The 18,770-nt window shown below is 37.4% G+C and overlaps 1 protein-coding gene across 5 annotated transcripts in view; it reads left to right on the top strand.

Annotated features, from left to right (window-relative positions):
• Positions 1-18,770, top strand: part of RAD50 (RAD50 double strand break repair protein) — a 74,099-nt gene that overhangs the window by 49,670 nt on the left and 5,659 nt on the right. For all 5 annotated transcript variants that reach the window (XR_009453064.1, XM_059698343.1, XM_059698344.1 and 2 more), the window contains exons 18-21: positions 1,348-1,440; positions 1,714-1,827; positions 3,894-4,021; positions 6,147-6,371. Coding sequence is in view for 4 of the 5 variants with exons in the window: in XM_059698343.1 (XP_059554326.1) it covers positions 1,348-1,440; positions 1,714-1,827; positions 3,894-4,021; positions 6,147-6,371 (560 nt within the window). In the remaining variant the exon portion in view is untranslated. The remainder of the gene's footprint in view (positions 1-1,347; positions 1,441-1,713; positions 1,828-3,893; positions 4,022-6,146; positions 6,372-18,770) is intronic.

An 18,770-nucleotide genomic window follows, 5' to 3' on the forward strand; every position in this document is an offset into this window, starting at 1 on the left:
TCTCCTATTAAGTTTTTGTTACCTTAATATACTAGGTGTACCGGTTAAAAATGCAGATTTTGTAATCAAAGGAAACACAATAATTTCAAGAGAAACATCAAAAGTGCTTCTTTCAAAGTAATGTCCATCTCTAGCTACACATTTCCCCCATCTTTCAGGTTAATTTTTGGATACTGTCCCAATAGAACTTTTCTTGTTTTGAGGCAAACCATTCAGACATCCAATTTTCCACTTTGTACGTTTTGAAGTGCTGCTCAGAAAGTGCGTGTGCCATCGATAGGAACAAGTGGTAATCTGAAGGAGCAAGGTCTGGTGAATACAGCAGGTGGGTTAATACTTCCCAGGCAAGATCTTTTAACGTGTCTTTGACTGGTTTTGAAGTGTATGATGGTGTGTCATGATGAAACAAAATTACTTTGCCATGTCTTCTGGCCAATTCTGGTCATTTCAAGATCAAAGCGTGGTTCAAATTGATTATTTGTTGTCAGTAGCGATCAGTATTAATAGTTTCACCTGGTTTTAGAAGCTCATAATATACCACACCTTCCTGATCCCACCAAATGCAGAGCATTGTCTTCGTTCAGAAGCGATTTGGCCTTGCAGTCGATGTTGATAGTTGACCTGGATCAGCCCATGATTTTGTGCATTTGGGATTTTCAAAATAAATCCACTTTTCATCGCCAATCACAATTCGATGCAAAAAAGACTTTCTTTCGTGCTGTTGAAGCAACATTTTACTAATGACTTTTCGGTTTTCCACTTGTCTTTTGTTCAGTTGATGTGGCACCCATTTTCCTTCCTTTAAAATCTTTCCCATTGCTTGTAAACGATTGGAAATTATTTGCTGAGCAACGTTTAATCTTTCTGCAAGTTGTTTTTGAGTTTTACACGCATCTTCATCCAATAATGCTTGTAATTGTTGGTCTTTCAAACTTTTTCGGTTGACCTGGACATTCTTTGTCTTTCACATCAAAATCATCACTTTTAAAGCGTTTAAATCAGCGTTCACAAGTATCTTGAAATGGAGCATGTTCACCATAATCTTCCCAAAGTATACAATAACTTTTTCTTCAAAATAATGAATTAAAACTTCCCGCAAATGCTCATTTTTAAGTGTAAAAATATCTATGATGTTAACACCTTCAGCAAATTTGACATAGAAGTTTTGAAGCTTGCTGTCAATACAACAAAATAGCATACATATCAAATCGCATATATATCAACATATGTGTAACTCCATCTATTGAAAAAAATCCTCATTATTAACTGGTACACCTAGTATTTCCTTGGAAATAAATCTTAAATGCTCTGGTCCTCAATCAGTGTGCTTAATAACTTTTTTTGCAGATGAATGATATCAAAGAGAAGGTTAAAAATATTCACGGCTATGTGAAAAACATTGAGAATTATATTCAAGATGGGAAAGACGACTATAAGAAGGTAATTTAAAACTTAAATCTTATTTATTTATAGCTTTATTTCTTGTGCTTAAAGAAATTTTCTCCCTCCAACCTCAGAGAGAAAGCGTGGGGGCCGGGGGTAAGAGATCAATCAAAGGACGTGTATGCAAGCATATCAGCATAACCCATGGGCACGGACACTGGGGCGGTGGGGGCTTGTCCTGGGGGCGGGAGTGTGGTGGAGGCGTCAGTCGGGGGGAAAAGGAGACATATGTAATACTTAAACAATTAAAAAAAATTTTCTTTTTTATAGCAAAAAGAAACTGAACTTAATAAAGTAATAGCTCAACTAAGTGAAAGCGAGAAACACAAAGAAAAGATAAATACCGATATGGGAATCATGAGACAAGATATTGATACACAGAAAGTAAGTCTTCTTTGTGTCTTAATGGTATCACTTATACCAGTGGTTGGAAAATTCATTAGTCAACAGAGCCAAATACCAACAGTACAACGATTGAAATTTCTTTTGAGAGCCACATTTTTTAAACTTAAACTATATAGGTAGGTACATTGTTATTAACTGAATTAGGGTACTCCCAAGCTGGCCTTTGCTAAAAACGTCCTCAATCTGAGGGGTCAAGGTCAATCTCAGTGAATGTACCCCCACTTCTTCTAACGCCACTTCTTCAAAATAGACTCGCCCAGGCCGAAAACCAACTTCTGCGCACGGGCCACGAAGTTTCAATCGCACTGTACATGCGCGCCCGCACGTGGTATTTTGTGGAAGAGCCACACTTAAAGGGCCAAAGAGCCGCATGTGACTCGCGAGCCGCGGTTTGCCGACCACTGACTTATACCAATAACATTTTTTAAAACTTTTATGTTCAATAGAGCCATGTAGTAGAGAATATCAGTTTTTTAAAAATGAAGTTATTTTATGCAGTATTGAAAGCCAATTCCAGTGTTATGTAACACTAGATAAAAGAAAGCAATAGCATAGTCTCTTGTTCCTAATAAGGAAAAGGTACACAGGTAGTCTCCCACGGAAGGATCTGGGAGTGTCACAGCAGCTGCAGTGGTGCATTGAGTTGCCTTGGCTGCAAAAGGACAGTTACAACCATATCATGGTAGTCACTTTTAACTGCTTAAAATGATATCTGTAATAGATAAGTATATATTTATATTATGATTACCAGGAAAACTGATGACAGTTGGGGGAAAAACCCACAAAATAGTGATTTATAGATGGGCAGGGTTGGATATGAACACTAAACATGAGAGAAAAATCCTTCCATGCTTCTCTCCCACCTCCAAATTCATTTTCCCTGGTGACTCTCTGCTGTTATTGTTGGTTAATGAGATATTGCCAAAGATCTGCCTCTCCCTCCCACTTCCCACATGACTCTTGAGTTTATCTCAGCAGCTAGGGTCACTGAAGGAGGAACCTAGCTCCCTCTTTGAGAAGTCTTGACTTTGAACTTGTGATGAGTTTTCTATATTCAGGCTTTTATGGTCCAAACCAACATTGTTTCTACAGGATATTTTTTTCTCTAAATTTCAAAGAATCAACTTATAATGTTTATCTCACAATATAGTCCATTGTAATCACTGGGAAACCTACTGAAATAATTGTGTTGGCATTGCTGCTGCTGCTGCTGCTGCTGCTGCTGCTGCTGCTGCTGCTGCTGCTAAGTGATTAGGTCTCTTTAAGGACAAAACTGCTCAATAAGAACAGCCAACTTTTTAAATTTTCAGTTCAATTCAATGTCCATGGAAGTCTCATCAAGTAAATATTTACTATTTTTGTGGCACTTCTTACTGCCTTGTATAATTTATTTGTTAGCTTGAAGGTAAAGATCTTATCTGACATACTTAATAGATTCTAGCCCTAGCCAGTTTGGCTCAGTGGCTAGAGTGTCGGCCTGGGGACTGAAGGGTTCCAGGTTCAATTCTGACCAAGGGCACATGCCTGGGTTGTGGACTCGATCCCCAGTAGGGGGCGTGCAGGAGGCAGCCAATCAATGATTCTCTCTCATCGATGTTTCTCTCTCCTTCCCTCTCTGAAATCAATAAAGAAATATATTTAAAAAAAAATAGAATCTAACAATATTGGCACATAGGACAAAAATACAAGTAGGCAAAAAAAATTGAAGGGGGACATTAATAGTAGTATTGCTAGCTTGTGTTTTTTTTTTCAATCAGATTTTTTATTGTGGGGTTCCTATGTAAGATGATCCAATGGGGTACAGGTATAAAATATTTAATTAGTTACAGTTGTTATTTCATTGTGTAAATTTCTGTTCTGGTTTATAGGTGCAATCCAGGTTAGTCCAGGTTGTAGATTCTTTCACCCTGGCTTATTCTCCCTCTGTTGAGTTTAACACGATTCTAAATAAGGCAGAATTAGTACTACCTGCCAGCAGTTGCCTGTTATGAATCACATGTTGGTAACTTGATCATTTTTTAACTGGTTTAATATTTACAATTTAGATACAAGAAAGATGGCTGCAGGATAATCTTACGCTAAGAAAAAGAAAAGAAGAACTAAAAGAGGTTGAAGAAGAAAGAAAACAACATTTGAAGGAAATGGGTCAAATGCAGGTCTTACAACTGAAAAAGTATGTTTTTTAAAAATAGTCTTTAGTTTAAATAAAGGACTATTATTGAATGTGAAGAATATTTAATATGTGTTTTTTAAAATGATTTAAGCCTTTAGCCTAAATGTCCCTTGAGACTTATAGGAAGTTTTTATACAAATATATTTCATGGCCTTATGAATTAAATTACTGAAGAAGTGATATAGAATTTATAGTTACACTGCAGTGGTGGACAGAATCAAAAATGCCAAGTCCCCAGGTTTCTGTTAGTCTGCTTCACGAGATAATGGCACCGAACAAAAACAATATATGGCCTATGAACCCTGCCTGGGTCAGAGCTTGTGCAATTTATAATACTGCCAAAGTGATTTGACATTGGAGACCCATTTTAGATGCTCTTAGTTATAATTATACTAGAGGCCTGGTACACGAATTCGTGCATAGATGTGGTCCAGCCAGTCTGCCCCTATGGGGGCCCATCAGGATGGGCTGGCCATGGGGAGGGACCGTGGTGGTTGGCTGGCTGGGGGGTTAGGGGTGGGGAGGATTGGGGCCGGGATCAGGCTGGTTAGCTGCCGCAGTATGCGTCATAGCCACCAGTCGTTCTGGTTGTTCCGCCGTTCAGGTCGCTGGGCTTTTACTAGTATATATATAGATGACAACCAGGCAGATTTGTGTGGTTTTTTCTTAAGATTGTCCTGATTCTTCTTTGATCTGGTTTTATTGGTACTTACTGTAGTGTCTACCTTCCTGGTGCAGCAGAGAAGATTTTGTTCTTGCCTTGTCTGCCTTAGAGTCAGTTGCCTTAAGAATTCTGTAAGATTTCGGTTGATGCTAAGGCATTAGACTGATATAAATGGCTATACTCACCAAATTGATTTTTTAACGGCCTCAGTTGATTAAATTTAAGTCTCTCATTCAGCCATTCCTTATAGATTTTTCATTTGTTTGACTTTACACAGAAATATGAATCAAAGAATGCTTTAGGTTTTCTAAAGTATATAGTAAACTGAAATTTTAATTTATAAAACACTACAAGTGGCTAACCCTGTTATTGGTTTAGCTGTTTAAAATCTCTTTCCTATAATGAGGAAATCAGACTTTTTAGCTGGAAGAGCTATTCATCTTTAGCTTCTTCATTTTTTATAAATTAGGACATTGAGACTCAGGAAAAAAATTCACAGTAAATTTTGATGAAAGCCAGGAATGTGACTCAGATATCCTCGCTCCCAAGCCTCAGCTCTTTAACGCTATAATGTTAGTGCTCCCGGTTGCAAGTTGGAAAAAATAAAGCTTTTAGAAGAAACTTTTAAATGAAACAATTTATTCTTTGCTACTGAAAGCAAAACCAGATTTTTTAAATATAATTCTTTCTGTGGTTGGTATATAACAATGCTTTTTACATCCATTCAGTCTACTAAGTACAACTGCTCTTTTGCAAACCTTTCTTCAACCAGAACACAACAGAAATATCAACAAAAGGACAATCAGGCCAATTCTGTAAGGATGTTTATAAACTTGACAGCAGTGCCGGGCACATAAGAGGTTGCTTAATAAGGAACTGTTAAATGAATGAAGATTTTTTAAATCATATATTAAAAATTGTATTATCTACTAAGTTTGGGTATTTTACTTTTTTTGGTCAGAATTATGCTTGTGTGAGAAATTTTTTCATAGAGGAATACAAACTTTTTTTTAGTAGGTGTTACTATAGAAATTAATAGTTTGAAATAAAATTATATTTGTCTTTGACAATGTGAACAAAATTATGACACCTGTTATTCAATAACTCCTCATTGTACACTCTCAGTTCACAGTCAGAAGTTTGTGAATTTCTAATATTAATCACTAAGAGTGCTTTATTTAGTGTCTAAAAGTCAGGAACTTTCTTATTGCTCACATGTTATGAGAGTTCTTTATTCAGCACACAAAAATTAACTATTTAGAAACCTGGATGCTTCAGGAAGTAAGAAAATTTTCTTTTGTACTGAAGCCTTACATAAAAAGCAAGAAAAGACTCTGTTATCATATGCTGACTGCTAAGGAGAATGATAAATGATATTTCTCTCTAAAGAGATCTGGCTTATCCACTTCAAGCTGCCAAAAGCTAAAAATGGTCCTCATTTGTCATTTTTCCCTTTCATAGTGAACATCAGAACTTGGAAGAAAAAATAGAAAATATAAAAAGAAGTCACAGTTTGGCAATAGGGCGACAGAAGGGTTATGAGGAAGAAATTATTCACTTTAAGAAAGAACTTCGATCACCTCAGTTTCGAGATGCCGAGGAAAAGTATAGAGAAATGATGATTGTTATGAGAACAACAGAGCTTGTGAACAAGGATCTGGACATTTATTATAAGACCCTTGACCAGTAAGTATTGGATTGGGAATTTGGTCCCCATTGTAGTGAATATCAACTAGCATATTTTAGTCATACTTCCCTCTTTTTAATTATATGTCATACATGCCAAAGAATGGAAAATACATATATTTATGTGTATACAACAAATACTGAAGTTATAAAGGTAAGTTATAAAGCATATTAATACTAAGGAGTGGTCATAATACCCCTCCTCACACACACCCAATCCAAGAACTCTACCATTGTCACTAACTGGCATCCTCTCAAATGCTCCTCTTTATCTTGGCCTCTGTCATCCCCACTCCCTGTAACCATTGGCACAGATTTTTGTTTTATATGCTTTAAAAAAAATAATTTTATCATATGCATGTAATTTGAGCTTGAAAATATATTCTGTGTACTCTTCTAGGATTTGCTTTTTTTAAATTTTGTTTTGCTTTTGCTTATGTTGCTTAGAGCTGTCGTTCATTCATCTTCACTGATATATAGAATTCTATTGTGGGAATAGACCACGATGTATCCATTCTTCTGTAGATGGACATTCGGTTGTTTCCGGGTCTTCACTGATATCACCCTTCCTTGTTATGTGTTCTGGAGCAGAGGTGTAAGAGATTCCTTAGAGCAGTGGTCAGCAAACTGCGGCTCGCGAGCCACATGCGGCTCTTTGGCCCCTTGAGTGTGGCTCTTCCACAAAATACCACGTGCGGGTGCACACGTACAGTGTGATTGAAACCTTGTGGCCCTTCGTGGCCCATGCCCAGAAGTCGGTATTTTGTGGAAGAGCCACACTTCAAGGGCCAAAGAGCAGCATGTGGCTCGCGAGCCACAGTTTGCCAACCACTGCCCTAGAGTATATGTGGGGTAAAGTTTCTGGGTTGCAGGATATGCTCAATTTTACAAAATAATGTTAAGATTTTTGCCAAAGTTTTTTCACTAATTTGCACCACTAGCAGAATATAAGGATTTTTTTAAACACATTTTCTGACATTGATTTTTTTTCAGTTTCTTAATTTTTGCCAATCTGAGTTTAAAATGTTAAATCATTGTGGTCTTCATCTGCAGTCCCCTGATTTCTAATATTGCTGAACATCTTTTTCATGTTTGACCATTTTGCTTCCTCTTTAAAATGTTTGTGTCTTGTACCTATATTTAATGTATTATTAGTTTTGGGTTTTTTTCCTTACTCCCCACATAAGGATATGTTTATTGATTTTAGAGAGAGAGGAAGGAAGAGAGAAACATTTCGTGGACTCTTGTATGCTCCCCACCTGGGGCTCAAACCCACAGCCTAGGTATGCACCCCAATCAGGAATCGAACCCGCAGCCTTTTGGTATATGGGACGATGCTTCAACCAATTAGGTCATCCAGCCAGGGCTTTCAGTCATCTAATTGATTTGAAGGTGTTCTTTATCTCTTCTGCATTTTAATTACTTTTAAGTTACATGTATTACAAATATTTTTTTCGAACTTTTCATGTTTATCTTTTCACTTTCTTATAGTGTCTTCTAGTGGACAGATTTGATTTTAGGGTCATTGAATTTACCAATCTCTTCTTTTTGTCTTGTTTAAGAAATCCTTCCCTACTTTTGTGTGTCCTTCTAAAAGTTTTAAAGTTTGTCTTTTCACATTTAAGTACATTTAAGTATATAATCCTAAATGGAACTTTATGTACAGCGTCAGGTAGGACTCCAGTATCACTTTTCCCCTTGTGGCCAACCACTCGTCCTGGCTCTGTGTAGTGAGGAGCCTATCCTTTTCTTAATGATCTGCACTGTCACTTACGTCACACATCAGAATTCCATGTGTGTGTATGGGTCACTTCTGGGTTTTCCATCTGTTTCATTGGTCATTTTATCTATCTCTGTGCCATTGCCTAAACCTTCTTATTTCCTACATCTGCATAATATATTCAGCATATAACAGAATTTGGTTTTGTTTCTTTATTGATTAAGGTATTACATGTGTCCTTATCCCCATCCCCAACCCCCCCAGAATTTTTTATTCAGTCTGACCATCTTGTTCTTTTCACTAGTGAATTTAGTTCTTTCAATTCACAAATTTGTTTCTGTCTTTTTTTTTTCTCTACTTTCTGCCTTCTGTGGAATTTTTCTTTATTTCTCGTTTCCCTTCTTTGGGTTGTAAATGATATATTCCACTTTAGTTATTTAGGTGTTTACCTTTAAATTTTTAACATGCATATTTTAAAATCAGATACATTGATTCTTTTTTTTTTTTTATCTCACTGAGCCCAAATTTTTTTTTATTTTTATTTATTTATTTATTTATTTATTTATTGCTTAAAGTATTACAAAGGGTATTACATATGTGTCCATTTTTTCCCCCCGCCCTAGACAGTCCCCTAGCCTCCCCTATCCCCCGGTGTCTTATGTCCATTGGTTATGCTTATATGCATGCATACAAGTCCTTTGGTTGATCTCTTACCCCCCTACCTCCTGCACCCACCCTCCCCGGCCTTCCTGCTGCAGTTTGACAATCTGTTTGAGGCAAGATACATTGATTCTTAAAGTGTTTCTGGAGCAGCATTATGAGTATCATCTTGGAACTTATTAGATAGGAAGGAGGGGTGGGGACTCAGTCGCACACATACAGGGTGGAGATTAACAAAGATAGCTCAGCTTCCAAGGTCCTCCCTGAGGAGTGGGATATGAAAATGTGGAGGAAAAGAAACCCTCCTGCCTTTTAGGTGGGATTGCAAATTGTGCAGCCACTGTGGAAAACAGTATGGAGGTTCCTCACTAAATTAAAAATAGAGCTGCCTGTGACCCAGCAGTCCCACTTCTGGGTATTTATCTGAAGAAATCCAAAACACCAGTTTGAAAAGATACATTCACCCCTAGGTATCCATGAATAGATGAATGGATAAAGAGGATGTGGTACATATATACAGTGGAATATTACCTTGCCGTAAAAATGAATAAAAACTTGTATTTGCAACAACAGGGATGGACCTTTAGGGTATTATGCTAGTGAAATAAGTCAGACAGAGAAAGATAAATACCATATGATTTCATTTCTGTGTGGAATCTAAAAAGACAAAACAAAAACAAACTCATAAATACAGAGAATAAACTGATAGTTGTCAGATGGGAAGGGATGGGAGAGATGGGTGAGAAAGATGAAGGGAGATTAAGAATGTAATGACTCGCTGAAACCGGTTTGGCTCAGTGGATAGAGCGTCGGCCTGCGGACTGAAAGGTCCCAGGTTCGATTCCGGTCAAGGGCATGTACCTGGGTTGCGGGCATATCCCCAGTAGGAGATGTGCAGGAGGCAGCTGATCGATGTTTCTCTCTCATCGATGTTTCTAACTCTCTATCTCTCTCCCTTCCTCTCTGTAAAAAATCAATAAAATATATTTAAAAAAAAAAAAAAGAATGTAATGACTAAGCCCTGTGTTGTCCAGTGGTTAGAGCCTTGGCCTGCACACCGAAGGGTCACAGGTTTGATTTCCAGTCCAGGGTATGTACTTGGGTCGGAGGTTCGATCCCCACACCCAGTTGGGGCATGTGCAGGAGGCAACCAATTAATGTATCTCTCTCACATCGATGTCTCTCTCCTTCCCTCCCTTCTCTCTCTAAAAAAAAATTAATGGAAAAAGTATATCCTGATGGGAATTAACAACAAAAGAATGTAATGACCAATTGGATTAATGACCAATAATACATTTAAAATGGGTAAAAGACACAAATGTTTCAAAGAGGAAACAAAATAATCAAACACGAAAAGATGTTCAGCAGCATTGGAAATCAGGGATTGCAAGTGAAGATAACAAACTGCCACTTACAAAAGTAATCATGAGGCACATAAATCATAAGGTATATAAATGTCTAATTACTATTTTGTATACCTGACACTCATATAATATTGTGTCAATATTATATAATCTTAAATAGAATTTTAAGATTTTAAAATTTATTTAAATAAAATTTTTAAAAATCAAAAACTCACTGAAATTTAAGAAACAAAAAAAGCGACCCAACCCTTGAATTTGACAAAATGGAGGTTGTTAATGATTTTGAGGTGCAATCTTAGTGGCTTGGTTGGAACTAAAGCCTTGAAGTTGGATGAGGAAAGGATGTTTGGTAAGAAATGGAGACAGCGAATATAGATACTTCTTACAAAAAGTTCTTCTGTGAAGGGGAGCAAAACAATGGGGTGATAGCTTGAAGGGCCCATTTAGGTAGAAAGGTTTGGTTTTAAATTTTACTTGCACATATTCTACTATTAGGTAACTCCTCTACTTAGTACACTGACTGCAGACCTGGTTTCATGTGTACTGACTGAATAGCACACTACTGCTAGGCACCTCCAGCTGTTCCTGCAGACCCAGAGAGCCAGTGGTAGCCACAAGAAGAGGAATGTCCTCAGAAATGCACATGTTCATTCCCAAATCCCTCTTCTGTCTTCTCGTCAGGGAAAATGGAGATACCATATTCTGTCCCTCCTGCAAACAGTCCAACAGGGGAGACCATGGTAGCTGCCCCACAGTCTATGTTTGACCTGGGCCTTTAATAATGAAGGAAGGACGTTTCAGTAGAGAAAAAAATCACAGAGGCATCACGTAGCCAAGCAATGGGGGTGAGAGGGTTTGGTGTGGCCAATCGGGTTTCTCGGGGTAGGGAGGTACGGGGCTTTCCAGCAATTTGGGCTTACTAAAGGAACAAATCCAAACTGAGGTCTTTATCTGGTAATCGGATGGATTCTACTAAGTGAGAGGAAAAGAATTGGTACAAATTTCCCCAAAATTGAGTCTTTGTGGGCTTGTGCTTGCAAACAGTGGCCTTCTTAAGGTTTATACTCTAAGCCTTAAATTTGCCTTCTCACCTAGAAGAAAGTGAGGTCCAAAATTTCCCTCATTGTTTCACCTCTTAGAATGAAGCATGCAGTCAATGTAGTTGTTGCATTTAGCTGTCTATTTAAGGTAACACAGGAAATTAGCAATGCATTTTCAAGAAAAGCTGATTACCATCTGTTATTAGTAATCATCTAAAAACATCACTAATTGTAAGCATTGCCAATGGTCTGAGAGACTTGCACTGGCTGAGAAGAGGGAAAACATTCATCATTTAGAATGTATTGCTCCTTGTCCCTTAGTAGAATATATCAATTAGAATTAAATGATTTTAGAATATGTTCAACCTTATACCATTCTTACACTGTCATTCTTCCCCAAACGTGGAAGGTTGCATATTCTGCTGAGATTCTGTGGAAACATGTAACTTTTACAGTTTTGTATCCAAGGTAACCAACTCTCTGTGAATCTGTTGAGAGTCTGGCTACTTGAATGCATGGAGGGCTTAGGGCTCATTTTTCAACCAATATTCTTGTCTTCACCGTGGATGCAGCAGTTTTACAGCACTGGGTCCCTCCAGCATCGAGCCAAAATCAAAAGATAACCAGAGACTTTTCACACTCACTGCAGTTTTTTTTTTTTTTAAACCAAATGTTTATCTTGTGATAATGGTTGAACCCTTGCTTGAATTTTAAAAGCTGTTTTGTTTTGTGGTGGGTTTTTTTTTGAGAGTCTGGCTAAAGGAAATTAGTTCAGTAGTTTTAAGAATGTAATAGTCTTAAGGGTTTTATCTAGAAAAAGTGGTCTTTTTTCTTTTAAATGTGCAACTTAAGTTTGGCAAATTAGGGATTTTGAGTTTAGCTCGGTGATGAAAATCATTATTAGTTTGGAACATGGTACCATTTCCTCTATATGAGAGGGCTTCTGCTAGCTTAAATGTTGGGAGACAGGAAGTTCTCACGCTGCTAAATACCAGGGCAGCAGAGAAGAGTATTCAATGTAATCATGAATAACAATGGTCTTAGCCAATTTCTTAGCAAACTATATATCCCAAAGTTTGGTACAATTTTAAATACAAGGATAAAGACAATATTGTTAGAAAACGTCCTTTGTTAAATATAATCTTTTCGCCGAAACCGGTTTGGCTCAGTGGATAGAGCATCGGCCTGCGGACTGAAGGGTCCTAGGTTCGATTCCGGTCAAGGGCATGTACCTTGGTTGCGGGCACATCCCCAGTAGGAGATGTGCAGAAGGCGGCTGATCGATGTTTCTAACTCTCTATCTCTCTCCCTTCCTCTCTGTAAAAAATCAATAAAATATATTTAAAAAAATATATATATATATACATATATATATATATATACATATATATATATATATAATCTTTTCTACTTTTTTCCAACTTTATTTTCATTAACTTAGTTTTTCATACTTTTGAACTAACATTTTTTTATTAGTAAGGCATATTTGTATTTGGCCCTTTTAATCAATACTCAATAAAATAGCTTGAGACAATGGGGAAATTCAGTTCAAGATTTGCCATTTTATGTGCATTAGTTCAAATTTTGCCAAAATGGTAGCTAACCTTCCTTAGTACCTGGAGATGTTTTAAATAATGAAAGAAGCAGGACCTAGAAGGTCTTTTCCCGGCAGGTAAGGTTTTGGACTATTTAGATGATATTTTTCTGACCCCTTAGATACCTGCTCTCTAATTACTCCATATCAGACATTCCGATCTTTGCTAAGTCCTGATTTAAAACGTGGCCTCAGAACGGCAACAAAAACCCTGATCTATGGTCCTGGGGAGGCCTAATATGCTTCACTTGTGACATCAGACTAGAACTTGTGACATCAAACATGTATACTTAGGAAGAAGATAATTTAGAACTTAGAGCTTTTCACTAAATGTCCAAGTGTGGGAGGCAGCTGGACAGCTTAGAACAAAAAGGAAAATCATCTCATTGCCGGGGCAGAAGCCCTGGTGCAAAGAGGTACTAAAGGACAGTGTAGTCAGCCTAACGTTTACAGGAGATGCTGCATAAAGAAGGAAGAGGGACATGGATAGAAACAGCTGCACCAGTTACATTGGCCCCTATTTCTATTTTTCTGTCTTTTTAAAAAATGTTTTATTGATTTTTTACAGAGAGGAAGGGAGAGGGATAGAGAGTTAGAAACGTCGATGAGAGAGAAACATCAATCAGCTGCCTCCTGCACATCCCCCACCGGGGATGTGCCCGCAACCAAGGTACATGCCCTTTACCGGAATCGAACCTGGGACCCTTGAGTCCGCAGGCTTGACGCTCTATCCACTGAGCCAAACCTGTTAGGCCTCTGTCTTTTTTTTTTTTTTTTTTTTTTTTTTTAGTAGACTTCATTTAGAGCAGTTTTAGGTTCACCACAAAATTGAGCAGAAAATACAGAGATTTCCCATATACTTCCCCCAACCTAATAACCAAAGCCTCTCCCACCATCAGCAGCCTTCACTAGAGTGGAACAGTTGAACCTACACTGACATGTCATAATCCCCCAAAGTCCATCATTTACATTAGGGTTCACTCTTGTTGTAATACATCCTATGGGTTTGGACAAATGTATAATGATATGTATCTACCATTATGGTATCATATAGAATTGTTTCACTGGCACATGTCTTTTTGTCTTTCTGGCCTCATGCTGTCCCATGCCTTCTTTCAAACAGGAAATTAGTAGGCCCTTGTCATTTGTGAGGATCATATCCTAAGACTTTTATTGATCACCAAAATTATCACTACTCTAAAGCTATCATTTGTCCTCATAATATGACATACATTGTTACTGAAAATTTAAAGGAAATCTTTTAGATTAAATATAGGACCAAATAATTTATAGACCACCATATTCTTAGCTCTTAGACCTTTCCATTCTCTTGTGGGAACCAGTTTTCACAAAATGTACCACTTCATGTGAGTTAGTATTTGCATATAACCAAATGATATGTATACCAGGCACATGGTGGGGCTGATGCAACTAACCAGATGACCACTTACCCACAACAGTTTCCAGCCCATGAAATTCATATCTTTGCCTCAGCAGAATGATTGTTTACTTGAGGTCATGGGCCTTCAAGGTCAATCTTAAATGTTAATTATAAAGTCCAGGTGCGTAAAGGTGTGTGTAGCTCATCTCTGGGCCTGTATGTGTTGATCAGCAGTCCACCCTCACCCAGTCCTGTGTCAGAGCTGCTTTTCTTGCACAGCCCCCTCTTACGTCAGACCCTCCTTACTCTTACCTATATTGTTGTCGTTTTCCCTCACTTCTTTGTCCCTCCTACCCCCCCAATATACTTTCACCTGGCTAATTTTCCTAAAGGTAGTTGTCTCTATTCCCTGCTAATTTTAGGACAGACTTCCTTCCACACCTGGCCTTTCCCATTTCATCTCTCAACTCACTGTGATCTAAGCAAACCGAACATTCCTTAGGACACCTCAGATTTTCCCATGCTATTTCTCTTCCTTGGAACGTTATCTTGATGAAGCCCTTCCCAAGCAGATGTAATTTTTCCTTCCTGTGTATTCCATAATATTTTGTACAACTTATATGAGTTAACCCATTCAGCCTTATATTATAGATATTTATGCTTCCTGGTACTCACTCCATTACTAACCAAATCACAGAATATGGTTCACATTAGACTTAGGTTTATTTCCATGACAATGTCTAACATTTATTCAGCACTTAAGTATTAGTACATTGGTGACATGTTTTTATTTCCCTCACAGTGCTTTTCTAAGTATGTTTATACAAATAGATCTTTTTTGTTTTTATGTGAATAGTATCACACTATTGGCTTTTTCTGTTGGCTTTTTCTTTCACTTAACATGTAATGAAAATCTTTTATGTTCATATATGTAAGTACTTCATTTATAATGGCTGCATACTATTCTATAAAATGGATGTTGCCTACTTTATTTAACCACAGATGGACATATTAGGAAGTTTTTAAATAATTGCTACTACAGATAGTGCTACAATGCATGTCTTTGCACACTTGTATAGATACACTAGGAAGATAACTTCTTAGAAACAGAGTTAATGGGTCAGAGGGTATCTACATTTTTAAGTTGTTATTGCCAGATTGCCTTCCAAACACATTTACAAAATTTGTATTCACCAAAAGTGTATGAAAGTACCCATTTTTCTATGTCTTCATATCATTACCCTTTCTAATTTTTGCCAGTCTGTTACACACACCAAAAAATGCTCACTTTAATTTACATTTCCCTATTTATTAGTGAGGTTAAACACTTTTTACATATGTTGGCTATTTGTATTTCTTCTCCAAGAATTGCCTATTCATATCTTTTTACCAGTTTTTCTATTAGGTTGTCTTTTTCTCAATGATTTGTACCACTTTTTAAATATATATTCTAGATATTAATCCTTTTCACATACATTGCAAGTTAGTTATTCCTAGTTTGTCATTGTCCTTTAACTTAACAGTATTGTTTGTGACTTTTAATTTCTAGGTAGGCAAATCTTTAGTCTTTCTTTATGGCTTCTGGATTAGAAGGGCCTCCCCAATCTTAAAATTATAAAAATGTTTTCAGAAGAATTATATTTGAGGTTTGTTAAAGGGCAGTGATATAAGTTTAAGTTTTTCCTTTCCCCAACACTACTGAAAGCTTTCCTACTGATTTAAAATGTCATTTATAAAACTAAAGTTCTGCAAGTATTTGGTTTTATTTCATTTCTTTTCCTGTCCTACTGTGATTTATTATTTTGCATTACTCTTTTGAAATAAGAACTTTAGAGTCACCTTATGGATTTAATTTTAAAAATGTTTTAATCTTTTGGGAGTTGTGTTTGGATTGCATTTGCTTTATGGATTACTGAGGAGAGGAGACATCTTTGCAGTATTGAATCTCCCATTTTGGACTCTATAGTATGTCTCTTCTATTTAGTCAGTTCCTTTGTCCTGTTGTAAAGTTCTATAGCTTTCCATTTAGAGCATGTACCTTTTTGTTAGATTTTTTCCTAGGTATTTATTTCATAATTTTAATTGCCACTGTGATTAGGATCCTTTTTTTCTATTGTTTTCTATTGGATTTTGCTACTAGATAATAAAACTATTAATTTTATTTCTGACCACTGTATTAGTCTTAATAGCTTTACAGTTGATTTCTTAGATTTTCTGAGTGCACAGTTATATCACTTGCAGAAACAATGACATGTTTTGGGCTGCTGCTTCCTCTTCATTATCTTCCTGAATTGTTAGGGATATCTCTAGGATATTATTTTAGGGTAGCCATAATAAGAGGCATCTTTTTCTTGATACAGTTTTTAGCAGTAACACTTCTGTATATTTCAACATTAATTGAATGCTGCTGTGGATATCTGATCAAGTCATTTTGTCAAATTAAGAAAATTTTCTATTTTTTACTGAGGATTTTTATCAAAACTCAGTGTTATAACAAGTACTTTTTGGACATCTATTGAGATGATTTTTTTCCTTATAATCCATTAATACAATGAATCAATTTTTTTTTTCTGTTGTACTATTCTTGGGATAAATACTACTTGGTCCTGATATATTCTTTTTAATACCTCACTACTAAATGATCTTATATAGGCTTATACATTTTTTTCCTCTTTCTACTTGTATTTCTTTTTTAAAAAAATGTTTTTATTGATTGCAGAGAGGAAGGGAGAGAGAATAGAAACATCAATGATGAGAGAAAAACATTGATCAGCTGCCTCCTGCACACCCCCTACTGGGGATTGAGCCCACAACCTGGGCATGTGCCCTGACCAGGAATTGAACCATGAATCCTAGTTCATGGGTCAACACTCAACCACTGAGCAACACAGGCCAGGCTCTACTTATATTTCTTTTTGCTATGTAATATTTCAGATACTTGAGAGTTTTAAGCGTACCAATGTACCTTGAAGAATGGAGAACATTTAGTCATAAAACTAGCTCAGCTTGGTGGCTTTAAGGATGGCATTTTGACTGCCTTTTAAAATTTTTAATTATCATATTCAAGGGCTGTTAATAGTCTACCCACTTTTCTCTGATTCTGATGAAGTTACTGACTTCATCTTCTTAATAGGAAAATGGGGATAACCAAACCTAACTCTCCCAATATTATAAGGATTAAATGAAATAATATGATTGTTTAAGCATATTTGTGCCTTCCATAAGTTAATGCTCCTCAATAGTAACCACTATTATTATTGTTATTCCCTCAAGTGGGGTTAAACTCAAGACTAGACAGAAGGGATACAGCCAGGTAGCCTCAGCTGTGTCTGGCACAGCCCTGGGGTGAGTAGGTCTTTCTCGCAGTGCTCTCTCCAGCACACTACCCACGGGCAGATGCACCTCCGCGGCTGCACACGGGGCACCGTCACCCCCTGCCTCAGCTGGAGCTTGTGCTCTACTTTGGGAGGGTTCATTTATGGAAGATTTTTAACTTGAATGGAAAGATGACTTTTTTAAAAAGTCATTTGAAAAGTCAGGATAGTAATATATAAAACTATGGCTTACAACCTGGGGCAGGTGGTTCAGCAGGTTGGGCCTTGTTCCATACACCAAATAGGTTGTGGGTTTGATTCCAGGCCAGTGCACATACCTAGGTTGCGGGTTCAATCCCCAGTCTGGGTGCATTCGTGAGGCAGCCAATCAATGTCTCTCACATTGATGTTTCTCTCCCTCTCCCTTTCTCTCTAAAAATCAATTAAAAAACACACACATGCCGAAACCGGTTTGGCTCAGTGGATAGAGCGTCGGCCTGCGGACTGAGGGGTCCCGGGTTCGATTCCGGTCGGGGGCATGTGCCTGGGTTGCGGGCACATCCCCAGTGGGGGGTGTGCGGGAGGCAGCTGATCAATGTTTCTCTCTCATCGATGTTTCTGGCTCTCTATCTCTCTCCCTTCCTCTCTGTAAAAAAATCAATAAAATATATTTAAAAAAAAAAAAAAAACACACACACACATATCCTCAGGTGAGGATTAATTAAAAAGCAAAAAACTATGGATTACATGATTGATCTCAAGAACATTCTCTGAGGGTGCGTGTGTGTGTATTTTATAGCAGATATTTAGACATTTTGTCTCCATCCTTTGTCTTATTTTTTTGTTAATCCTCACCCCAAGGATATTTTTTTCTATTGATTTTTAGAGAGTGGAAGGGAGGAAGGGGATAGGGGGAGGGAGAGAGAGAAACATCGATGTGAGAGAGAGACATCAATTGGTTGCCTCCCACACACACCCACAGTTGGGGCCAGGGATCAAACCTGCAACCCAGATACGTGCCCTTGACCAGAAATCAAACCCAAGACCCTTTGGCGCATGGGCCAATACTCTAACCACCTACCACACTGACCAGGGCTGTCTCCATCCTTTTAAAGGAGTATAAAATGTTAGCCTGAGACAGATGTATAAAGTAGAATATGGAGACTTGCATTCTCATCATCAAGCAGAATATGGTTTTTTCCAGTCAATTACTTCAAAATCCTTCATCTGATACTTAAAATGTATTTATGTTGAGTCATTTCTTTCTCTTTGGCTAGTGAACCAGAAGATCATGAAGTGATTATGAAGAGGCAGAAGCATTACGTT

The sequence above is a fragment of the Myotis daubentonii genome, chromosome 5 (genome assembly GCF_963259705.1).
Source record: "Myotis daubentonii chromosome 5, mMyoDau2.1, whole genome shotgun sequence".
NCBI lineage: Eukaryota > Metazoa > Chordata > Mammalia > Chiroptera > Vespertilionidae > Myotis > Myotis daubentonii.